The 25,075-nt window shown below is 32.1% G+C and overlaps 1 protein-coding gene and 1 pseudogene across 1 annotated transcript in view; one reads left to right on the top strand and one right to left on the bottom strand.

The window, feature by feature from the left end:
* LOC136989023 (telomerase protein component 1-like) overlaps positions 1–25,075 on the top strand; it is a 241,123-nt gene that overhangs the window by 176,246 nt on the left and 39,802 nt on the right. Inside the window, exons 38-41 of the mRNA XM_067287049.1 lie at positions 2,762–2,874; positions 11,689–11,822; positions 14,500–14,593; positions 20,021–20,128. Coding sequence (XP_067143150.1) covers positions 2,762–2,874; positions 11,689–11,822; positions 14,500–14,593; positions 20,021–20,128 — 449 coding nt within the window. The remainder of the gene's footprint in view (positions 1–2,761; positions 2,875–11,688; positions 11,823–14,499; positions 14,594–20,020; positions 20,129–25,075) is intronic.
* Positions 21,308–23,184, bottom strand: LOC136988958 (uncharacterized; annotated as a pseudogene).

Here is a 25,075-nt window from a genome sequence, read left to right as displayed (position 1 = left end):
ATGATAAATTTGATGATCAAATATATATCTTTGATAAGTTACAAAATATAATGGTTACATTCCAAATATTCATAAAGTATAGTATAACACTTACAGAAAAGTTATATCATAAAAAGCAAAGTTATATTGTTATAGTTCTTGAAAACTATTAAATCTGATTGAGAACTATTCACAGAACTTCATGTGGATATGAATAGGAATAGGAAGGAAAGGTAATGTGGCCGTCCTCACAGAACATAGCCATAGTGAAAGGAGGAGGGAGGGCAGTGACATAGTGAACATAACTGGTGCCCGGAGCATGACACTTTATTGGCGCCTTCCTCCCTGATCCAGAAACACATATAGTAATAAAATATATAGAATTTACTTGTAATAAGAATATAATACAAATAATAATAGAATGTAGTACCTACCTTAAAATATCTATAATATATTACAAATACAGTCGACTCTGCATAAGTCGTCACCCGGATAACTCGACACCATTGGTTAAGTAGTCATTTTCTGTGGTCCCAGCCGACTTACATAGGCATTAATGTTAAAAAAACTCTGGTTTAACTCGTCACCACTGGATAAGTCCCACACTCCGATAAGTCGTCATCCCCTCCTGAAAAAATGAATTCACTCCGCACGTGTGGTGTGAACTCATTTTTTTCAGGAGGGGGAGTCTATTTATTTATTAATATATAATTAATATATTTAATATATTAATATTATTAATAAATATATATATATATATATATATTATATATATATTATATATATACAGGTATACCTCGTCTTACGTTGGTAATTGGTTCCAGGAGAGGCGACGTAAGTCGAATTTACTTGTGTAGTTACGACGTAAGTCGTAGTTTTGACTTACGTCGTAACTATGCGCCAATAATGAGCACTTAAAGACCGCTAAATAAGACAACAACACAGAAACACAGATGTTTTCATGTTTTGTTCTCTAGGATTTATGATGATTATATTAACATTTACTGTAAATGTACATATTTTAATATGATTTTATATGCTTTTAACGCTTTTCTAGTGATATTACAACTTCAGTGTTTGTGGCGGACGGATTTAAAGTCAAATAAACTGACTTAAACTTGATTTTTATTTTTCCATATACTTTTTTGACAAACGACGTATAATCGGGAACGACGCAACTCGAGAGCGACGTAACTTGAGGTATACCTGTATATTAATAAAACTGCCTTAACATTTTATGTATTTTTATGTATAAAATAATAACAGATAAACAAAAAGAAAATATACAATGTACATCAACGTCACACCAGAATCCAATTTTGTATTTTCTTACGCTAGAGGCATTAAGAATCCTTAGACGTTACTTGCCAACAATTGACAATTGCAAAGATTGTTTTAAAGGCGTTCATGATCGTTGAAAAAGAAAGTCGAGACAGTTAAGTGCTCAAAAAAACAACACTAAATGAATTTTTCAGTTTTTCATCTACAGTTTAATTATAGATGGAGGACACAATGTATTGTAAGCCTATACTACTGTATAATGCACTACTGTATTTTCCTAATTGTAGTTTTGTGGTTTTTTTTCCAACTTCGCTTTAGTCATCAAATCGGATAACTCGACACATTTTCACTTCTCACTGGGGTGTCAACTTATGTGGAGTCGACTGTAGTTACTATTACCTTCATGTCCCGGGCTTCCCCCTTACTACACTACTGAGGGAGGGTGCCTAGGGGAGAGGGGCAGGGAGAAAGGGAAGATGGAAGGAGGAAGAGGAGAGATCATAAGTGCTTGCCAGGGTTTGTTGATAGGGACCACTAGAAAAATGCAGGCAGTACAAGTTATACAAGGTAAAAGTAATCACGTACATAAACAACCATGGTTTTACAAAGAAACCCGTAGGTAATACAGAGAGAAATTGGGATATTACGTTGTAAATAATACTAAAAGTACAAATAAAAATATAAGAGAAATTATGATTACATACAAGAGACCGAGTCATGATAGATTGTGCATACATAGTACAGAGAACAATGCCTTCCAGCAATACGTAATCCAATTGGCAGCTGCCCGACAGAACAAAACAGGCAGCAAGGATGACAAAGATAGATAGCCATGCTCGGTGGGCGGATTGAGGCTGACAGCCAAGTCCTAAGAAGAGATGCCTTCTGGGGATGCAGCTTTTTAGTCTTGATTATTAGTGGGTGTTTTCACTAGCCAATGGTTGAACTTCAGTTTCTCATGAGCCTTCCTGGTGAATTCTATGAATGCTATGTAGATATTCTTGTTGATAATGATAATCCTGTAGAGCACTGAGAACTTTGCAGAAGTGGATTCAAATTTTGGTTCGTAAAATCTTTTACTTCTTCTTATAGTCCATTTTTTGAGTGTGTTCCATAATCTGTGATGAGTTTGTAGTAGTTGGTTGAGTTTGTTTATTCTATATCCAAGTTTGAGTCAATGGAGGTCTTCCACGCTTCGCAGGAGATCATTACATTTTGTTATTTTTAATTTTCACTCAAATAGTATTAGTTTGAACTTGTATGTTATATTTTTTTAATCAAAAATAGTTTATATGTAACTTTTTGTGCAAATGAGAAGTTGGCGGAAAAAGTCACTCGCAACCTCGACAGTCGAACATGCCCACCCATTAATATTATAATTGTATTATTGTATAAATTAATAATAATAATAATAATAATAATATTTAAGTCATTAATATTTAATATTACATAGAAATTAGTTTCTGTTAAATTATAATTATTAAATTATTTATTAAAATAGAATGCCATCAAAAGAAATTTATAAATACCCGTGATTCGGTTACTTGTTTGGAATTAATTAAACATTTAGAATTTACTGGATTAATTGTTGGAACTTACTCTGGAAAACTAATGGTAAGTTATAGTTTTGTTTTGTTTTATTTTATTTTTTTAAATTTGGCGTAAAATTTACATAGTTCTTGCTTTATTAGAATCAGTTTTTTAAAATCTTTTAAAAATGAATAGGAATACTCAAAAACATTTGAGATATAAAATGGTCTACATTCAGAAAATGTCAGTTTCAAATAATAAAGAAAGTTATGAAATAGTTACTCTTCTCGAACTGCACTTATAAAAATAACTACACTTCACCAACCTTTAACATGCAGTCTATTTTATTAAAGCAATCTAATGTTTTTGGTCAATTAATTGGCCTTCATCAGGATCAAACAGTTTTTCAATTTATGATGAACGAAACCGATTATAGAACGTTTTTAACTTTAAAAGTTTTCTCAATGCCTATTGCAAAAGTCTGAAAATAGGTAAATAGAATCTACAGACTGATAATGTACAAATATATGCATACACTAACTATACATATAAATAAAAGTAAAAATAAAAATTAATAATAATGAAGAATTACGTGTTGAGAAAACTTTTAAAGTTAAAAATGTTCTATAATTGGTTTCGTTCATCATAAATTGAAAAATTGTTCAATCCTGACAAAGGTCAATTAATTGACCAAAAATGTTAGATTAATCAATCTTCTTTACACACCAGAATTCAATACAAAAACACACTTACATAAGAACCAGATAACCAGAGTGGTTGATATTAGGGTCGCTAATGTTTTCGTAGCCCTTCTGGGCTCTTCTTCAGGCTTTGTAGTAAGAAATATAAACTGTATGTTGAATTTCGAATATAATCAATCTTCTTTACACACCGGGATTCAATACAAAAACGCACTTATGTAAGAACCAGATAACCGGCTTACACATACGGCTTATATTTATTACTACAAAGCCTGAAGAAGAGCCCAGATGGAGCTACGAAAACGTTAGCGATCCTAATATCAACCACTCCGGTTATCTGGTTCTTACGTAAGTGTTTTTTTGTAATGTTAGATTACTTTAATAAAATAGACTGCATGTTAACGGTTGGTAAAGTGTAGTTATTTTTGTAAGTGCAGTTCGAGAAGAGTGTATAATGGCAATGCCGGCCAAAATTTATCAAAAATTGGTAAAATTAAAATTGGTTATTGGTTAAAATTGGTAAAATTGGTTATTGGTTAAAGATTTGTAAGAAAAAAGCCAAATTGAACTTCTTAATGGAATTCAAAAATTGCAACGTAGTCCCTGTGTCAATATGGAGAATATGCCTGCACTTCACTTCTCCCAAGATTAAAGATTATTATGCTTAAAAAAGGCTATTCATGCTACACAGCACAGAAAATATTTGTTGAAAAAACTGGTAGAATTAGAAAATGAGCTGTATGAAATAGATCCAAATTTACTAGGAGACATTAATAACAGAGTGGTAAATTTATTGAATCAAGTGATGGAAAGGATGCATAAAAACTATGAGAAAAAAATTAAGTGGATAAGAACACGGCAACAGAGCAGCATAAGACCACAGGCCACCCCCTGTGGTCTTATGCTGCACCAATAATATGCTGGGATAACATTATGCCTGCAAATTCGGCCCAAAATACACTCTGCAGCCTAAACTCACCTAAGAAGAGATCATCCCTGATGTAGAACAAGCAATAGTAGGGCTAAGCAAACTTCAGAAAGAAACATTCAGATGGAAAACAGCATTCAAAATAAAGACCAAATACGCAAGAACAACCCGCAGCCCAATATGGAAAAATATAAGAGAAAGCAGAAAATGGATGAATGAAAATGATATAGTGCTTACAAGAGCTGCCAAGTTGAAGGACATGGTATTAATGAAAAGAGCTACATATAATGAGCTTTTAGTAAGATACATAAAGGAAACGCAATGCAAGACTGCACTAGAGTAGTTAAAAGCAAGGAGTCAAGCACGTTTTTCTAATACAACCCTAGCAAAAGAACTCTGGTGAAGAAGATAGTAGTTCCCTCCCCATCAGTTCCAAGACTATTTGGGTTTGCCAAGACACACAAACCGGAAAGAAACATAAGGCCAGTAGTTGATAAATGCTGCTCACCAATGATAATTCTAGAATGGATACTCAAAGGTTTCATTAATGCTCACATGCCTCCACACAAATACAGCATAAAACAGCCACTAGAATTGCTCCAGAAAATGAAAAATTTGAAATTAAAAGAAAAAAGTTATATGGCAGTACTAGATTTCAAGGCTTTATACCCCTCAATTAAACTTGAGCCATGCTTTTGCCATCTGAGAGACTTCTTATTGAACAAAATTGAAAATATAACAAAGATTGTAAAGTACTATTTTTAGTATCTTAGGAAACCGACACTAACTGCGGCCGGTAAAACTTCCGTTAACCTAACGGGTACTTTACGCGGATTCGAGATTAGTTTGCCAGGCCTGGGCTTTTACGCGTGCACCGAAAATATTAGTAAGAATAACGACAAATATCAAGTCAAAGCAAAAGTTTCCAAATATATATAATTAGTAAATAGAATTTACTATGTACAATTGTCTATAATCCAAAACAAAATTTATTAACGAAAATCAACAAGTCAACCCGACAATAAAACTCAGCTACATAGCTTAACTTAATCTTAATTCCCCTTTGAAAATTCGACAAATCAAATACTTAGGAACTATGAACAGAATCTCTTACGAACTAAATGTCTATCCGTCACCTCACTATACTTTACTTCCAAATTTCCAACTCTGCTTCTCCAATTGTGCCTTTCTATACAGTTGCTGCCAGAATCACAACCAAATCATCCCATACAAAGTTTTTTTTTGTTTTCCTTTACATAAGTAAGAGCAACTCGTTGATCGCTTAAAGTTATCTTAAATATTTACTTTACACTTTGGGGAATGTTGACAGATTCGCACGCGATCCAAGGTTACTGATTATTGTTCACGCTATTTTAATTGGCGTGACTAGGGAGCAGTTTAATCCCAAAATTTTTCCTATTGGTTTGGAGACAGGGTCCTCCTCTCGCTGTCTCCCGTCTAGTTTAACGACATTTGTCTTCTCGTCATGGCCATCTTTAGTCAAGTAGTGGACCCTGGAGTCTTAAATGTTTTGTTGTTGGTCTGTACTGTTTGTTGTCTTCCTTTAGGGTAAGCGCGTGAGAAATGACCAGTTTCTCTGCACGAATAACATGTCACAGCTGGTCTTGCTGGAGTAGAAGATTTTGGTTTAGGAGGTTTACTTACGTGGGTCTGACTGGAACTGGTACCATCAGAAGGCTTACTTCCACTTCGGCGGAATTCGTACTCTTTAGCAGTGCGTACTAGTTCATTCAGAGTGTGTGATCGTCTATTTTCTAAATACTCCCAAAGTGGTAACGGCATCTGGGCAACGATGCATTGTATTATTTCCTCTTCTTGTGCGAGAGGTCACCAAGTGCGATATAGTTGTACGGTGGTCCATATAAATTGTTCTACATTGTTGTTGCCGGTGTAGTGACGGCTGAAAAGTTCTCGGGCGACGGCTATTTCGTCTGCTAGAGGGGAATACAAGTCCAAAAAAGATTGTTTAAATAAAGGCCAACTGGAGCCAATTCTGTGGCGGCCATCGTTTTTCCACCACATCGCTGGGCTGCCGCAGAGACGGCTGGCGGCAGTATCCACCAATCGAGCGCTAGGTACTTGGTTAACTTAAAAATATTGTTCGAGGTCCTGCAAGAAATCGGATGCAGTTATATTTGACCTACCGTTAAATTGTATCTCCGGTGGTGGCGGAGCTGTTTGCAGCCAAACCATGGATGTATTTGGCGCTGAAGGCACATCTTGCCTTGGCATTGACACCTCGGGCCGTACAGCACTAGTAACGTTCGGTGTTGTAGGCTCGGAAATTCCATTCGTAACATAAGACGTTAAGTGTGTTACTGCGTTACTCAAGGTTGACACTTGTTGTAATAAGACAGACAATTGCTGTTGGTGCTGGTTCAATTCAGCACGGGTTACTGGTGCACTTTCATCTAATTTTTTTTTTTCTGTTACTTACTGTAAAGAGGTGAATTCCAGAGTGAGGTGATTCCTGGTCGATGTCCAGATTGAGAATTAGGCGATCCAAGGTGTTAAAGAGGAATTCGATTTGACGATAGCGAAAAGATTGAGGAAACAGGTTCCTAGTATAGTGAGGTGACGGATAGACGTTTAGTTCGTAAGAGATTCTGTTCATAGTTCCTAAGTATTTGATTTGTCGAATTTTCAAAGGGGAATTAAGATTAAGTTAAGCTATGTAGCTGAGTTTTATTGTCTGGTTGACTTGTTGATTTTCGTTAATAAATTTTGTTTTGGATTATAGACAATTGTACATAGTAAATTCTATTTACTAATTAAATATATTTGAAACTTTTGCTTTGACTTGATATTTGTCGTTATTCTTACTAATATTTTCGGTGCACGCGTAAAAGCCCAGGCCTGGCAAACTAATCTCGAATCCGCGTAAAGTACCCGTTAGGTTAACGGAAGTTTTACCTGCCGCAGTTAGTGTCAGTTTCCTAAGATACTAAAAATAGTACTTTACAAGATAAGAAAGCAGATACTGGAACTGGCACATCTAGCTACATATTCATCAGTCTTCAATTTTAATGATATAACATACACTCAACATAGAGGAGTGGCAATGGGAAGTCCTGTATCTGGAGCACTATGTAAGATGGTACTAAGGACATTAGAGAATTCCATCTTAAAGAAATACGAAGTGCATATGTTATCATATGCACAATATGTTGATGACCTCTTGATCATATGGAAAGAAAAACCAGACATACAACAATTTCTCAGAGACGTCAATGATAATAAGTATGGCCTAGAGCTCGAGCTAGAACAAGAGAATAATCAAAAGATACACTTCCTAGATATATCAATAGGAGTAGAAAAAGGAGGGGAAATCAATACTAAAGTTTACAGAAAGCCAACTTATAATCTGTTGTTAATACCATGGACCTCCCATGACCCAGCAAGTTATAAATTGGCAGCTTTCAGGACACTTATAAAAAGAGCATACACACATTGCAGCAAAGTGCAGGACAGATGTAAAGAATTAGAACACATCAAAGAGCTAGCATGGCATGTTGGAGTCAATCAGAATAAAATAAAGGCTTTAATCAATAAAACAAGAAAAGTCAATAATGAAGGTAGAACGGAGAAAAATAGATTGCACAGTGATACAATACATGGCACCCTTAAGCAATATTTACAAAGAAATAGGAGCAGCAACAAACAAAAAGACAGTTTTCAAAAGGAATCCAACAATATACCAGATGCTATGTACAGACAAGAAACCTATAGACCAGAGCCTTATTCCTGAAATTTACAGAATACCCGTACAAGATGAGAGGCGGAAAAAAGAACTGTACTACATTGGAGCTACAAGAAGGTCATTAAAAGAAAGAATAAAAGAGCACAAAAGGAGCGTACAGAACGAACAACCAGTCACTGCTTTAGCAACATATGTTATAGCAGACCCAACAGAGGTTTCAGTGAAATTGGAAAGAGCAGAAATAATACATAAGGTTCAGGACAGGAGACATATTAAATATGCAGAAGCTTGGCATATTCACAAGAGCAGTCTAGCAGGACAGATTATAAACTTCAGAGAATCATATAAAGTCTCTGCAGCATGGAGAGCAGGTGCATTATGAACATATCAGCAAAAGAAAAAAAGCACAGACAGATAAGATAGGCATTAGTTGGTGCCCGTTATATCATTACTTGTTTATTTATTTATTTTTTTATTATTATTAATTTTTATTTTTACTTTTATTTATGTGTATAGTTAGTGTATGTGTATATTTGTTCGTTATCAGTCTGTAGATTCTATTTATCTACTTTTGGACTTGCACAATAGCCATTGAGAAAACTTTTAAAAGTTAAAAACATTCTATAATCAGAAACTGATTATAGAACATTCAGCATAAATCAAAAATTGTTCAATCCTGATGGCCAATTAATTGACCAAAAACGTTAGATTACTTTAATAAAATAGACTGCATATTAAAGGTTGGTAAAATGTAGTTATGAAATAGTTATATAAAAAGAGTTAGATTAATCATTTTGTTATCAATATTTTATATTTTTTGTTTTAAATTTTGAAATCATAAATAATAGCAGCAATAATTGTTTATAAAGTAGAAAATCACACTTTTGTTATAAAATGTATATACTGTACAGGTACAGTACATATAAAAAAACACTTCTATATAATTTATCTAACCGCCTAATGGGTTTTTGGACTAATAAAGAAATTTTTTATATCCTTCTAATCTGACTGTTTACCGGAGTTCAAGAATTACTCAGAAACAATTTTACTTTCCGGATGTTTTATTTATGTGTATTTCAGACCCAAGGTTTAGCTGATCCCTCCTCAGTCTACAGAGCATAAAAATTTTTAAAAATATGGCCAGGACTTAAATTATACAAAAAAAATTTTTTTTTAGCATAAAAATTGTTTTGTAAATTTACAATTAAAACATTTTTAAAACTAAGTATAAACAAATAACTTACGATGTTTATGCAAATATTTTACAATAGGTATAATTCATTATCTTAACACCGGAGAATAGTAACAAACTCTTCAAACCTGTTACCGGTGCGTTTTCCTACTTGTACACAACTGCAACCCAACTTAAATATCTCCTTACTAATGTTTTTGAACCACGATGACAGTTCTTCCTCAGGTAGTTTTTGAATCTCTGATGGAATGCAGATCTTAGAACACAAAATTCGAACATTAGAACCTTCGAACCTTTGAATGCATGCCTCCCGTTTACGTCTTTCTTCATCACGCGCAGTCAATTGCCATATGGCGATCATAGATTACTGTTCATAAGCGCCTGCCAGGCTACTGATAGCATAATCTCTTCTTTATGATTGATGCATTGGTTATCGCTAAGGCTAGCTAAGTATATGCCGGCAGCCTCAAGCCGCTTGATGTGCTGTATGTGCCTTGTGGTGCGGATAATTTTGGCTTTCTTAAAATCAGGATGGATAGGATGCTTATTGTACCTATTGTCCTCTCCCCTACAGGTTTCATACCCCACACACTACACAAAAGGGAACATTACAATTGAATAGAAACACATACATCACATTACAGAAGGCCACTATATTGAATATGTGTCATATTGTTAAAAAATTCCTGAAAACACACTTATTTAGTTTTTGCCTTGTTTTGGTTGCCATGACTGGACTCTGGTCCAACATAGTACACAGCAACCGGTGTCAATAGAGTATAACTCACTAAAGCCAACATAATAATAATAATAAAACAATAAATGTTAAAATAAAATTAGAAAAAATGAAATAGAAAATGATTTTTACATCAAAATATCCAATCACAATGACATGGATTGAAAAGTTGATTGTTCAATTTCAAAATCATTTTTCATTCAGTGATTTAATTTTGCAAAACAAGAACAGCAAAATGTGCAATTATATATGGATGTGTGCAAACATTGTTAAAACAAAATGGCTGTTGGCTGTTGCTTACTTTATCAATTTATTTATCAAAAAGAAAATTTCAAAATTAATTATAAAATATATTCTATGTAGCTATAGTGTTTAAATTTTTTTTTTTTTTTTTTTTTTTTTTTTAATCTTCAGAAATTTGTCATTGCAATTAGTCGTGAATATTTTTCACTGGTGGAAAGTTCAAATGTGACTGTAATTCTCAAAACAGAAAAATTCATTGGAAAGGACATCACTGCTGATGCAATATTCATTTCTCTTTCCACTTTTTGCCAGCAATTCTCTCATTGCTTGAAATAAACTTAAAATTAAGATGCTAAAATTGTTTTTATTTAATTTTTTAGTTTATTTTGATATTTATTATTATTATATTATTATTTGATAAATGAAACAGAAATGTAGTAATACAATGACAAAATCTTGTCCTTTGGCAGCCAACTTGTTTAAAAAAGTGTGCTTTATAGTAAATACTGTAATGGACTGTAAAGTATTCAACTGGATGCTGAGATTCTGTTTTGTTCATCCAATTACTGTTTAGAAAACATTACATGAAAAGTTATATTAGATAATCAATAATAATAATGAAATTATAGAGCTGGACTACTATTGTGCTGGAACTTATCTAATTAATTATATAGATACCATGAAATTTTAATGAAAAGCAAGTGGTTATATGGATTTTTGTCCCAGGCTTCCTTGTGGTGAGTTGGTTACTCACCATGGGCTGTCAAGAGCTTTTATGGGGTCCAGTGGATAGAGCAGACCCCTTTTGTTTCTTCACAGCTCCCTTAGCTATTTTTCTTTTGAACAAATGAAAAACATAGAATGTCTATTTATTAATGAAATGCAGTCTTAAGGATTTTATTTTCTATTTATAAAAATAAAATTAATTTTATAGGGATAGGAACCACTAAGTTTTCCCAGGCGAGGAAAAACTTTCCAGTTTCCCTACCCTTTCAATGACCCCTGTGTATATCTCATAAATTAAATAGTCTGGAGGTAAAGATTGGAGGCAGTTAACATAATTGGCAATGCATCTGTACTATAAGTAAAAGTTGAAGTCCTGCTTCAGATTGATCTTTTCTGCCAGAATAGTCTAAAATAATTAATTACCAAAGGTAACAACACAATTGCCTACCTTAGTCCATATTTTAGACCAATGACATGTATTTATCCACATGAAATTACAATAAAAACTTTTAGTAACTATATATGTTTATCTATAACTTTCATCTAATAAAGCAGCCTATAACTTAATGAATATATATTTAGATATATTTGTCAAGATAAAGTTATTTATTTGAAGTATTTTTAATTTGTATTTTTCTTATTTATATTTAGCTAGGTGATTTGACAAAACCAGATTTTAAATATTCTGCTGATGTAAATAAACCAATTACATCAATTGCTTCTCATAAAGATAATATTGTTGGAGGACTAGATAATGGAGATTTATTTATAATTTCTTTAAATCAGTAAGTTGAATATTTTATTACAGTAATTTTAAATTATAAATTATTACTAAGGTTGTTTTGTTTCGTACAACTTTAAGGTCACAATTCTCAGTTTTTTTCTAGTCTAAATAAAGGATAATTAACATCATTAAATATTTATAAATAAGCAAACTTCAAAAATTATTAAGATAATATTAAACTAAAAAATAACTTTAATCATTGATGCAAAGCTTCTGATTAACTGTTGGCCTAAAAAAATTCATTGGATTCTCAATTCACAAATAATAAGACAGACAAAATAATTGAAATAATAGATAATAAAATCATCTAACATTAAATTAATGATAATTTATTGTTATCAATTGTATTCATGATATGAATAAAAGAAAATTAACAGTAATGAGAAACGTTTAACTCCAATTTTTTTAAAAATGTAATAATATAACAAAAAGTCTGCTTTATTGGCGTTCACTGTAATGACAGTGAACTCCAATAAAGCAGATTTTTTTGCTATATTGAAAATTAACAATGTTTGATACTAGATAGACATAGTTTATGAAAAACAAAATAATTATATATAAGGTAGACAACAAACATAGACCAAATGAAATGATAAATGGGTCCAGTTCGAAATCCTGACAGGTCAAATTCCCTACAGCAGTGGTTCCCAAACTATTATGACACATGGCTTCCTTAAATGCTGACTGATATAAGATGCCAACTTTTAGGGGCAATCAGTTAATTGCACATGAGAAAAAGCCTAGGAACTGATCATATGTATGTGGTGATGCTGGAGGCAAGGATGACACATCCTTTCAAAACCATTTATTTTGACACAAAATAAACTTACACCACGAACAAAATAGACTGCCTTCAGGATCAGGTGCTGGATATGATGCTCATCGATTGTGCAGGGTTGCTCAGCTGTCGATGATGTTGGTAAAGATGCAGCCTCGCAGCAGAGACAACTTAGGCGAGATGGTTTTCTTCTCCAGAATCTTCAAATGTCAGGTTAGTTGGGATGAGATCTGTGGGATAAGTTAGAACAGTTCAGAAAAGATGCGACACACTGGACACACTGGTCAACTGCCTCCAAAATTGGAGGAGAACCAATATCTTGACCTTGAGATTCGGCAGTTTTATATAATTTTTCCCTTGAATCTTGCCTTTTGATTGGTTCTGTATTCCCTTCCTTGCTTCCCGATTGGTCTCCCTTTTTGTTTCTAGGTAAATCCCAAGACTTGTTCGGGTTACAAGAAAAGTCCGTTTTGTGGTGTTTGTATTGATTTATAAGTATATATAAATAAATATAAAGTATTTATACTTGTACTATATATATTTTATATAGTATACAATTATTTTCATATGCCACATGTTAGCTTTGTCCAAAGTCACTAATCAAGTAATGAAGCTCTTACTACATTGAACAAACCTTTATTTGTTACAAGGTGTCTTTTTTGATGATGTGAACAATATGTTGGCTCAACTATTAACAGATCTTTTTTCATTTCACACACTTTTCACCACACTGTAGTGAACACTGCACTCAGGTTCTCGCATATGGATTGACTATAAACTTTAATTTGTGTAAGATTAACCCTAAAATAGAAGTGAAAGTGTCTGTAAGAAACTGTTTCTCCGTCTTTTTTCTATTAAAAAAAGAACAAACAACTTAATTCTGAAAAAAATAAACTTAAATTTAAAAAAAAGGAAAAAGTAGTTCTTACAAAATACTAATAGTGAAGGTACAAAAAAATTTCTATATAAACATAATTTATTTTTTGTTCTTTCATATAAGATACACAAAAAAATCATAATGAATTGTCTTAACATGTTTTTTCCAACAAAGAAATGAATGTGCAGGATGACAGTATTACCCCATCAGTCAGAATAATTCTGCTGCACGTGGTGTAATGCTATTAAGTTTCAAAGTGACCTTTGAACTTGTGTTGGGGATAGTGACCAAAAAAAGCACACACAACCACATTTTGACGAACAACAATGATTTAACTAACTTACGTCTAACTTAAATCTAAGAAAATTGAGAATATAGGAAAGATTAAAAAAAGGGGGGAATGGAGATGAAGTGAAATACCTGGGATTTCTTTGGTCGGTGTGCGCTCTTGGGTAGGACACCAACTTAACATTTCGTTTCTTAACTTTACCAATGTCATGTCTATTGGTAAGTCTAGAGACTATTTGGGTCTGTCAATGTGTTCTCAAGACACTCTTGCCTGTGGTTCTCTCCTTTAGATCTCTCTGGCCTTGCAGTGTCTGCTTCTGTTCTTCTCTGGTCTAGAGCCCTGCCTTACACAGTCATCCTCTCTAAGATCTTGCCAAAAAAGTGCCCATTACGCTGGCCATTTTGCCCCAAGTGTCCTCAGCTCTTTTGTTCCATCGAACTTCCAAGAACAGCTAATCCCACCCAAGGGCAATAACGGTTCAGAGCGAAAATTCCAGGAAGGATTTAGGAAAAAAGGGAAAGCAGAGTATTAAACCAAAATATAAGTAAAAATATATACAATATTATGGCTGACAGCCACACATTATTAGTTATATACTGTATTTTAAATTTTTATTTATAATTTTGAAAAAATAAAATTATTTGATTAAAAAAATGTCTTATAATAATAATTATTATTACTGCTACTGTTACTACTTCTATAAAAGTATTAGTTTTCATTTTTATTTTTTATAGTTTTAACCCAACTATTTTTTCTGCTCATCAGAGTAGCATCACTAAATGTATTTTTTATAAAGAAGATAGAATCATAACTGTCAGCAAAGATTGTGTAAGAAAAATTATTGTTTTTTTTCAAAAAAAATATACTTTATATTAATTTTTACTAAAAATATACATTTATAATGTTATAAATTGAATCATATATATATATATATATATATATATATATATATATATATGATGGATCAATAAATAATCAACTAAAAGCAACAGTTGGCTGGTTCCTCAGCTGGTTATTTATTGATCCACTCTTACAATTTTGCATAACTTAATATAGTATAACCCATTTTATCCAAAGTAATGTGGACTGATGCTACTTTGGATAACCAAAAACTCAGATAAAATAGATAGCCTTGGTCATTTTGGATTAAGAATTATACCATTATACCATATAAATATTTTATATTCATATCACTTTTAAGTCTCTTTTTTTACACCTGAGTGAATTTAATCATATATAAGAACAACATTTTTTACATCATTTGTTATACATCTATTATGTACTGTACAATAGTTTTAAGAATAAAAATATGTATTATTGTAATTACATTTTAATACGAATGATTTGTCTTACATTGAAATTAAATGATAGAAGTTAACAGGAAGAAATCATTTTATAATATATGTCTTTCATTTTATATTTTTGTATCATGCTACATGTAAAATATTTGTATTTTGAAATTGTCTGATATCTTGTACTAGCATGAATTTGTTCAGGTGATAATAGGTCATTTAAAAGCACCCCATAATGACATACAACTGAACACACAATGAAATGTTGAGATGTAGAAGTATTTTTAATAAATTTTAATACAGTTTAAATGTTATTGTTATGCCATATATGTCATGAATTAAACTACCAGAAATTATATTTTGTCTCTTTTTCTGTTTCTTTATGATTAAGGTAATTTGCAAAGGTGTAAAGGTGTAATTTCAGTAAAAGGTGTAATTTGCAAGTAATATCTCTTATTTCATATTAGAAATACTCTTTATAATGAGTAAAATTGTCTTTTAATTCTTTTTCTTAACAAACTGAACTTAGACATCATCAAATCACCTATGAGTAGTTTTTTTGTAATCCAGACAATGGATTAAAGAAAAGAAACAGTTAATTTATCTAACTATTAAAAGTTATATTTTAACAAAGATTTCTCTCTTTTTCTAATAGTAACAGATGTTACAGAAAAATGTTCAAAGTTTCAAGATATTCATAAATTCATATTTTTCCAAATTCAGTAAATTTGGAAAAATACATTTAAATATATTTATTTCCAAAAATACAGTTACATTTAAGTTGCTAAAAACTTCCATAAGTTGATAATATCTTAGATATAAAATTTAAACTTGCATAATCATTGACAAAAATAGTTATACTATGTCTGAAATTTGGATAAATTTTATAAATTAAATGAAGAAAGCTGATACAAAAAATTATAAATGATTTTTTGTTTTATGATTAATATAAATATGATGATGATAAATTTTTGATTATGATGAATGTTTTTTGAATTATATGACATTATGTATTTTTTTATGAAAAATGAGTCCAAAATTTTATTATTAGTAAAAAAAGTATATATTTAAATTACAGTTCAATATAGTAATTATAACAAATGTGAGAATACAGGGTGTCGTTACCGAAAGCTTGTAACGTGTTTACCCTGTCGAAATGTTAGATCCACTCACTGCATCAAAGGATGGCCTTTATATGAGGGGAAATGAAGATCAAGATCATGTGATCCCAGTCTTGTCAGATAGGGATGGACTGACACCAGATAGGGATGGATTTCACATCCTATCACACGTATATTAAAGATGATTTTTAGGAGGGCTATTTAACAATAAATGCCTTAAATATAAAGAACGAATGGAACCCCAAATATAATATATATATACAGGGTGGGCCAGCGAAAACGAAACGGCAGAGTGTTCGTGTTCGTCCAAGCAAAGTGCTCGGACAGGTTGATTTTACTCTCGAGGGGACATCTTTTGCAATAAAGTTTTTGCGATTCTGAATACAACAGACGACAAAAAATTTTAAAAACTCATTTATTTTGTATTAAGTAAACAAGCATTTATTTCGAAAAAAAATGTTTGTTTAGTTAATATTCAGAATTTCAAAAACTTTATTGCAAAAGATGTCCCCTCGAGAGTAAAATCGACCTGTCCGAGCGCTTTGCTTGGACGAACACGAACACTCTGCTGTTTCGTTTTCGCTGGCCCACCCTGTATATATTTATTGGACTAAAACAATAAAGTATATACAATATTCCAAAAACAGTATAAACAGGCAAGAGTATCATATCGAAAGGATCTAAAACTAACTTATTCTTTATATATAACACGGATGCTACACGAGAGAGAGAGAGAGCTTACAAATGTTCTAAAATATTATACTACCTTTACTTGAGGTCTCATCATCTAGGAGTCGAACTATTCGGGAGAATGTGGAACGCGAGGTCAATCTTCTATGCACACCAATTAATATAATATTGAGAAGACTTTTCTATGCAGTCAAGTTTTGCATAACTACTATGTGGAGAGCTACTGCGTATGGAGTCGAACTTGGATGTCTATGTCGACTCTTCTCTATGAAGCTCCACTGGAGTATCTTACTCTATGGGATTGGGTGGAGAACTCCTTGATCTTGGGAAATGGTTCTCTATATTAAAACATGCCTAGCCAATTAAAACAAAGAATTCTCCATGCGTCAACGGGATGTTTGGGGAATATGTGAAGGGTTAAACTAACACATGGATGCCTAGCTTTGGAGATAAGGGTGTGGAAAGGGAAGTTGAGTTCCCTTTTTCTCCAAAAACGACAGATGTTACATCCTTTCGGATGAATAATAATCAAAGAAATAAAATATTTTGTTATAATATGTTATAACAATTAACCTATAAATTCCCGATTCTCACACAATACTGTGAAAATCAGACTGTTATTGTATTTATTATATGGAACCACAGTTACAGTTGCTAAATAGATAGTCAACCCAAAGTAGCACCAAAATTTCCTCCAATTAAGGGATTTTGTTAAAAATTTCACTACAATAATGTTAATATAATAGATAAAGTTTCTATGCTTATAGCTTAAATATCAAACAAACATTTTTACCCAATTGTACTATTAACTAGCACACGGAAAAATAATTCTCCTATCCTCTCTGACTTCTGGAGGCTAAAAAATTCCAAGTCACTAATTCATTTACTCAAAACAGAACATGGACTGGTATAAAAAAGCAAAAGGACAAACATGTTAACGTTGAGAGAGAGAATAATTTATTATTATTTTACACCATATTTAACCCTAAATACATTTTGCCTTTATCGGCCTCCTCAGTAGGGTTTCTTACAAACAGGATGTAATAAATGTTATCCATCAGTAGAAGACACATCATTAACACAAGTACCATCGTGTTTACAACTATTATGTATGATCAACTCTTCCCAGCATTCCGTGTGTATCATGCCGTTATTTAAATTCATAACATTATTTTGCATAACAATTGCGAAATGTTCTTTGACTTTTCTTTTTACTACATTTTTTTCCCTATTTAAGATCTTTATATTATTAATATCAACATGGCAATTATTTGCATGACAATTAAAAACACTGGAGATGTATTAACTTTAAGCCACACTGCAGCCAGATGTTTCGACATCCTCACTTTTAGTTTCCTCTTTGTTTCTCCAACATAATTCAGTATTTCACATGTACACTGAAGCCTATAGATCACTCCCTCTTCTTCCAATAACTCTCTATCCTTACAAGGTTCAGTCCTTATCAGTCCAAATAACGTATTGATTTCTTGATTTCTTTTTCTTGATTTTTTTTTATTAAATATTTTATTAATCAATCAGTCAGATTCTTTATCAGGCTAATTAATTACTGAGTAATTTGGCTAGAGGTAGATTGTTAAATTAGCATCCTGCATTAAATTGAATAATTAGAAATAAATAAGTTTAATTTAGAATATTCTGGAAGGAAAGATTGACCCAGAGCAGGATTTCATGTGCTTACCATGCAGATGCATTGCTAGTTACACTATAGTACTTGGACATCTGTTCAATCTTTGCTTCTAGACTAATTAATTTAGATATTTTGCTCATAACTTATTTACTCTAAAAAGAACATTTCAATGATGTTCTTTTCAGAGTTATTTTCACTGAATGATTTGTTTTATTTCATAATTTTAAAATACTGAAGATATCTACTGTATTAATTATATAAACTAGTTGAAAGAAAAACTTAAAACTTATTTTTTACTCCTTCCACTGTTTGGGCACTAAGAGAGCATTCTTTTTCTTACCAATTGTGGGTGTAATCAGGCCCACAATAGGTATGTACAATACATACGGGTGATGGGCAGAGCTTTGGAGTAGGGGTCATGATCTCGACACTGGCTCTGACTTTGCTCCAGCTCTAGCCAAACATTTAATTTTTAAGTACAATTGCTCATGATAGGAGTACATTATTAAAATTATTACACTTTGTTAATTTATTTATTATCTGTTCTATTACTTTACATAAATTTGATATAAATGATAGAAACAGATCTTTTGATTGCTTACAACAATATATAATTTTTAGCATTATTCTCAGATATATCAAACTATAATTAAAGGAGAAGAAATCATTGAAAAGGGAATGAGATATAAATAATTAACTAATAACTACAGTACTATTCACCAGTTATTTACATCACCTCTACACCTGATTGAAAAGTGGCTCAGTCTGTTTTTACAATTAGCTTATATCAGAAAAGTTAACAGTACTTAACATATAATCTAAATTAATGTTGTAACATTTTAATTATTATTTAAAAGCTACTAAAATATTGTTCATATTATGGTATTAATTTTGTTTAATTCTGATAAAAAAAACAAACAAAATATTATGAATATATCCTTAGTAGTACGTCAGAAATAAAGTTGTTAGAAAGTTTTTGGTTAGATTTATAACATTTTTTAAATATTTACAAAGTGAAAAGCTAAAAAACTTTTTTATAAAATCTGAAGAAATTAATATCTAAGCAAAAAAAGAAAATAGAAGTGGAACCAAGAATTTTTAAAAGTAATGCATGGCTCTGGGCTCCAGCTCTAGTTCCAGCAAAAAAAGGAAGTGCTGATGGTGGGGATGGGATTTGACAGTCTAACAATAATTCAGATAAAGATAAACAGAAAGTGTTTGAGTATATTATTTTTAATAAATAGTACTAATAAATAAATTTTATTTAAATCTTTTTGATTAGAAGTCTTAGAATGATTTCCCTTTTTAAATTTTTATTTTTATTAATGTCATATTTGTAGTGTGTATCATAAAATTTAAAAATGCTGCCTTTTTTTTGAGTAAATTTTTTTGTAATTTATTTTATTTATATATATATATATATATAGAGTAATAATTTATTTATTGATTATATTTATTATTTATTTTTATTTTACATAATTTATCTATTTATTATTACTTTTAGTGTCTTAAAATATGGTTATTAGAAGATGGTAATATTACTCAACAGTTTTCATTACTTGATTGTCATAAAGACTGGATTCTTTCATGTTCTTATAAAGATGATATTCTGGTAAGTTATTCATTTGATATGTTTCTTGATTATATGTAAACTGTTCATATTATATACAATATATTTTGTAATTATATAATATTAAATTAAATATATTTTATTTATTATTATATATTATTTTTATTTTTTTATTGTTAATATTTATTATTATTAGTTATTTAGGATATATTATTTTATATAGTTTATGCAATATAATTATATATAAGGTGTAATATACTGGTTATAAGTTTGTAAGGCCAGGTCCATATTAGTAAAATTTGCATTGTGCATTGAATGTAGAATTTGGCACAAATAATTTTGCCACAAGTCTGAATTTAATTCCATGTAAACTTTTGTTATATGCTATTCAACAGCACTCAAGCTGTGCATAGTAACTTGTTTATTCTTGTTTTAGCACTTAACTGACAGATATTAAAAAACTGCTGTACTTTTTTTTGTCAACTGTTTAGTTTTGTAAATTATAGTGATGGAGTTAAACAGAGAATATGATACTCAAGATTAATTCAGACATAGTCTCTCAATAGCAATAACACTAACTCCAATTACTGGCATAATATTCAAGTATCTGTGAGTTGGCATGTGAGTTGAAATCTCACATGCATCCATATTCAAATACTGGCATGGCACAAATCCCTTTTGATGTCTTTCCAAAAACCGACAGCAAACGGATTGTGTGCATTCCTGTGCAGCATGTACAGTATGTCCATACTTATACAGATTTGTTCACATGTGCAAAAATTTTCACCAATATAACACACAACACAATTTTTACTAATGTGGACCCAACTTAATATGGTAATTATCTTTAATTGAGAAATGTAAGATTAGGATTTGATTTTTTACAATAATTTGGTATAATCATTATATGTAATAACAGTTATCAAATGTTAGCAGTACTTTATCTTCATGCATATAACCTGCAGAAAATTGCTAGAATGAAAAATAAAACCTTTACATAACCTGCATCACTATATATTCCATGCCTATGGAGCAATGGCTGTTATATGGACACATGTTTGTAATTGCAATTTAAAATTGACACATAATCATGGCATGTTTATGGAAAATAGTACCTATGGCCCTTGACTTGCCCAAACATCTGACATCCATCTATCAGAAAACTTGACTGGTATTTTTGAACTATTTTATAGTAAAGTTCTTAATCTTATAGTTGACAAATTACAATTGCACCTTCCTTTCTTTCACTGATGCAAATTAGTCTATGATGTGGTCAAAGTCAGTTTTTTCAGTTTCTTCTCTTTCTACACTCAGCAGAGGAGGATCATAGTCTGCCTTGAGCCTTGACTCTTTTGATGCTCTCAAATACAAAAGTATTAGTTAACTTGCTGAATGATTTTTCATAGCTGGCAATGGTTTGCATTATCTGAAATGCAAAGATTGGGAAAGATACTCTCATCTCTCTACTGAACAATAAATTTGAAGTTTTCAGGTCTTGATATTTTAATGTTGATCTGACTTGATAGTAATGTTCTGCAATTAAAAATTTCTTTATATAACTGCTGTCTATCAACATCAGAGCTATACAGTTACCCAAATTTTCACACTTCTTTAGGGTCATTAGGGTCTTTCACGCGTCAAAGGTGTGAATATATTTAATTTTGTTACATAGGTCCAGTAAGCATTTCTTATTACATTTCTTTAGGTTGTTATTGTCAGTAATGGCACTGCACACAGTCCCTTGACTTCAAGAAAGAACCCAAACTTGGCACTTGTGTCTTGCAAATGAACAAACCATTAATTCATTTTGCTGTGAAGACAGCCAAATGTTCCCTTCATGATTCTTGCCATTTCCTCCTTGGCTGTTAACCTGTGATGTTCGTTATGATACGTACTGGATCCCGCGAGCAGGAAGGTACAAAAAAAAAGGCTTTGATTACAAAAATAGCACAAAGTATTATTTATTCACAACGAAACGGTTCTTTTTTACACGATCCCAACTTTATCTCACTTACTTAGTCAAGATACACAGGCGTTGACCAATTCTTTTTATCTAACCAACAAACAAGACTTCGTGGTACGTGACAAATATACGCGGGTCGATATATTTTTACTCTAACTTAAAAACTAAACTTACATCTATCTTATAACTAAAATAAAAAATGAAAAAATGGAAATTAAGAATAAAGGACAGAGAGAAAGATTAGAAAATACCCGGGATTTTTTTTGAATCGATGAATCTTGGAGTAAGACACCTTCTCCGATTCTTTTCTCCTTTATACTCTTTTGACTCCTCTGTTGCCGTAGACCTTATCTTTTTTTTGTCTCGATGTTCTACTTATATGTTCGCTGTTCTCCACTTCTTTCTCGGATCCCTTAGCACCTTGCAGTCTCTCGTATTCTTTTGTTTCTTTCCTTTTTTCACTCTCGAGCACTGCCTTCCTCGTGCTTCTTCTTTCGGATCCCACACAAGAAGAATGGTCTCTCTTCAGCCCTTTTACCCTCAGGCTCCACACTCTTCTTTTGTTTTCCCACGTTCTCGGAACTGGTCGTCTTACCCCCATGGGAGAAGGATTAAGAAAACGTTCTAGGAAGAATTTTAGAACAAAGAAACAGGAAAGACTTAAAACTAATCCAATAAAAATACGAACATATGTACAAAATTATACAAAAAAAAACATGGCCGACGGCCACAAACCCAGTGTCTCTGAAGTTCTCATCAGCAATATGTTTCTTTCATATCCAATGTCTTTCATCTTTAATATTCCATTCTTGATAGGCACCTTTGAGTGATTCACTGATCAACATTTTTCTTTCATCATCAAAATGGTCTCAGAAGACTTTTAAATCCAGGGCAACATCATGGAAGTTCATGCTAGAATTCTACAGCCTTTTTTGAACATGGTCAATATGAATACTTTGTTCCAAATTCCTAGCAAAGTCAGGAAATTGTAATTCGGTATATGGTTATACAACTGGCTTGCATCACTTCTTGTTTCACTGGTCTCGTTTTCATCATCTATCATGTCTTGAAAAATTTGAAGTATCTCCTCAAGGTACTTGTTGACAGTTTCACTGCTTCTGTCCTTGCACTCCATCTGGTTTCAGACTGAAAATCAACAACTACAGGCATGATGTTTTACAGTTTTTCCTAGCACTGTATTATTACCTAATAATTTAAATAAATGGTTTAACAATCCATCCATCATAGTGTTTTTCACCCATGATAATCAAAGACAGGTCATATACCCGAAGAAAATTATTTTATCACTATCCAAGAATAGCTTATCTGACTTTTTATTAAAGTGCTTAGTGGTGCCCAGGGCACAAACACTACTTGCCTTACCATAAGTAAGCCACTTGTGCTGTGCTACTATAATTGTGAAAGAATAAATTTTTTTATTGTATATCTATATCATGTGTGTAATTGCATTTTCGTTTATTTTATGTTGGGTTTTGAGTTGTGTTACGAGCGTGTTTTTGCTTTTGTCCCATTCCATCCTATTCTGGGTTGTACGGTGAAAATACTGTTAATTGGTCAACTGCCAAGTCATGTGACAGGTAATTCTCCAGAGATGGCAGGAGGTATAAAAGTGAAGGTTCAACCTGTTGGAGACTTTCCTTTCGTCTTCCTCCCCTTGGACGTTTTCGGAAGAACTTTGGGACTAGACAGGTGAGTGTGGAGTCATGGTGTAGCTCAGCTAGGACAAAGGAAGGAGCAAACGTCTCTTAAGAAAAGATAATCCAAGTCCATCGACCACGGATCACAGACAAATCAGTATGGAGGATGATAAGGTGAATAGATATGCATTAATGGAACCTAACATGACTTATTTTTATAAAGTTGTGATTTTCTACAAACACATAGGGTTTGAATTAAAGGATTGTAAGGAAGAGAATCGTCAGAGGGAGAGGTCCCCGAATCAGTGGCAAGAGGATTCGGCTACACGTGTTATCAGTCATGTGAATATATGTACAATACATTTATATATATCCATTATGGCGAGTGAAATTAATATTCATGTCTGAGTCACCTCAACAATGTTAATCAATTAAACACAGTAACGAAGTGGTGTTGGTTATAGTGTTAATTCATTATGCGTGTCTTTGTTGTCATTAAACATGTTTGTCAATTTTCTCATTATAATTTTGTAAAGTTCTCAAATTATTACCCCTCCCCTAAGCTCAATATATTTTGATATATCTGAGCCACTACACACTGCATATAACACTTGCTATTGCATAATCCACATCCTCTTTCATCATGTCTTTTAAACACAAATAACCTGCAGGTAACATACATGAAAATATGATATTTTATTAGTGTATTGTTTTGTTAAATTTTCAAATGCAATTTATGCAGTTCTAAGTAAAAAATAAGTGTTTGTGCTAAGTCTGCTGCTGTTTTGAGTTATAAAAATTTAGTTTTTTAAGATGAGTCAGTCTAGATATTTGTCTGAGTCTGCATAAATTTTTTTGAAGGAAAAGAAATTGTACATTTAGGAAAACCTGGCTTAAGTGAATGAATCTAAAAGTTGGTTAAACTTGTGACAGTGATATTTGTTCAGCTTGTTGCATCATTTGCCAAACCTCATATAGTGTTAAATACAACAGAATTAAAGCATTTATGAGGCATGCCAATTGCAAGAAGCATGTAAAAAAGAAGTGCATCATCTCATTTACCTTCTGCCTCCCCTGGTCATTGCATTGACCAATGAAACTGTTTCCAAAGATGGCAACCCTAGGTGACATGATGATAATTCTTTGAGTAAAAGGGAATTTGCTGTAACTTCTTTGGGAATAGTGATGCAATATTAACTTTATCTGAAATAAGATTACAAATTTATTTTATAATACACAATGAAAGCATGCATATAAATGGAAAATTTTCAGGTTTCTTTTGAAAGATTGATTCTGTATTTCCCAATTGTTTTCCATTCTTAAACATAATGTTTTGTGGCTACACGCCATGCTTAAGGTGTATATTTT

This window comes from Centruroides vittatus, unplaced genomic scaffold (assembly GCF_030686945.1).
Source record: "Centruroides vittatus isolate TY-2023 unplaced genomic scaffold, ASM3068694v2 scaffold_435, whole genome shotgun sequence".
NCBI classification, from domain to species: domain Eukaryota; kingdom Metazoa; phylum Arthropoda; class Arachnida; order Scorpiones; family Buthidae; genus Centruroides; species Centruroides vittatus.
This window is presented reverse-complemented; position numbering and strand designations above follow the sequence as displayed.